Source organism: Penaeus monodon, chromosome 32, assembly GCF_015228065.2.
Source record: "Penaeus monodon isolate SGIC_2016 chromosome 32, NSTDA_Pmon_1, whole genome shotgun sequence".
In the NCBI taxonomy this organism is placed as follows: domain Eukaryota; kingdom Metazoa; phylum Arthropoda; class Malacostraca; order Decapoda; family Penaeidae; genus Penaeus; species Penaeus monodon.
The window spans coordinates 8,070,571-8,071,056 of record NC_051417.1 but is presented as its reverse complement, the minus strand read 5'-3'; the positions used below and the strand labels follow the sequence as shown (position 1 = coordinate 8,071,056).

At 41.8% G+C, this 486-nt stretch overlaps 1 protein-coding gene across 2 annotated transcripts in view; it reads right to left on the bottom strand.

The window, feature by feature from the left end:
* Positions 1-15: 15 nt before the first annotated feature.
* LOC119593469 (longitudinals lacking protein, isoforms H/M/V-like) overlaps positions 16-486 on the bottom strand; it is a 53,982-nt gene continuing 53,511 nt past the window's right edge. For both annotated transcript variants that reach the window (XM_037942396.1, XM_037942397.1), the window contains exon 6: positions 16-427. In XM_037942396.1, coding sequence (XP_037798324.1) covers positions 65-427 — 363 coding nt within the window. In that variant the 3' untranslated portion in view covers positions 16-64. The remainder of the gene's footprint in view (positions 428-486) is intronic.

The following is a 486-nucleotide window of genomic DNA, read 5'->3' as shown; positions in this document are numbered from 1 at the left end:
GCCACAATTCAATAATATGTTCTCTTCTTATATACTGGAGGACTTGAGATATATCGGAAATATTCTAGTCTCTAAATCCTAAAATCTGATTTTTTACATTTTGGTGTTTATTCCGAAGGTGGGTATTGAGGTTGCTCTGGTTTTTTGTGCGGTATGGGCAATGGACACAAGCAAAGGGCTCCTCCCCCGTATGAGTCCTGATGTGTAGCTGTAGATTACCCTTCTGTGCACTGCGGTATGAACAGAAATGACAGGCAAATGGCTTCTCTCCTGTATGTGTCCTCATATGGGCTTCCAGCTTGTGCCGGCAATTGAATTTCTTCTGACAGTATGTACAAGCATGATTCTTTACTGGTGTGGTTGAATGGATGAACTGTTGTCCCAGATGGCCTGCTGGCCCCTGATCGCACAAACCATCTGGAGAAATCTGAAACAGAAAGAAGAAGGATATTTTAATCATAAGGTCATAGTTAACTATTATGTGTG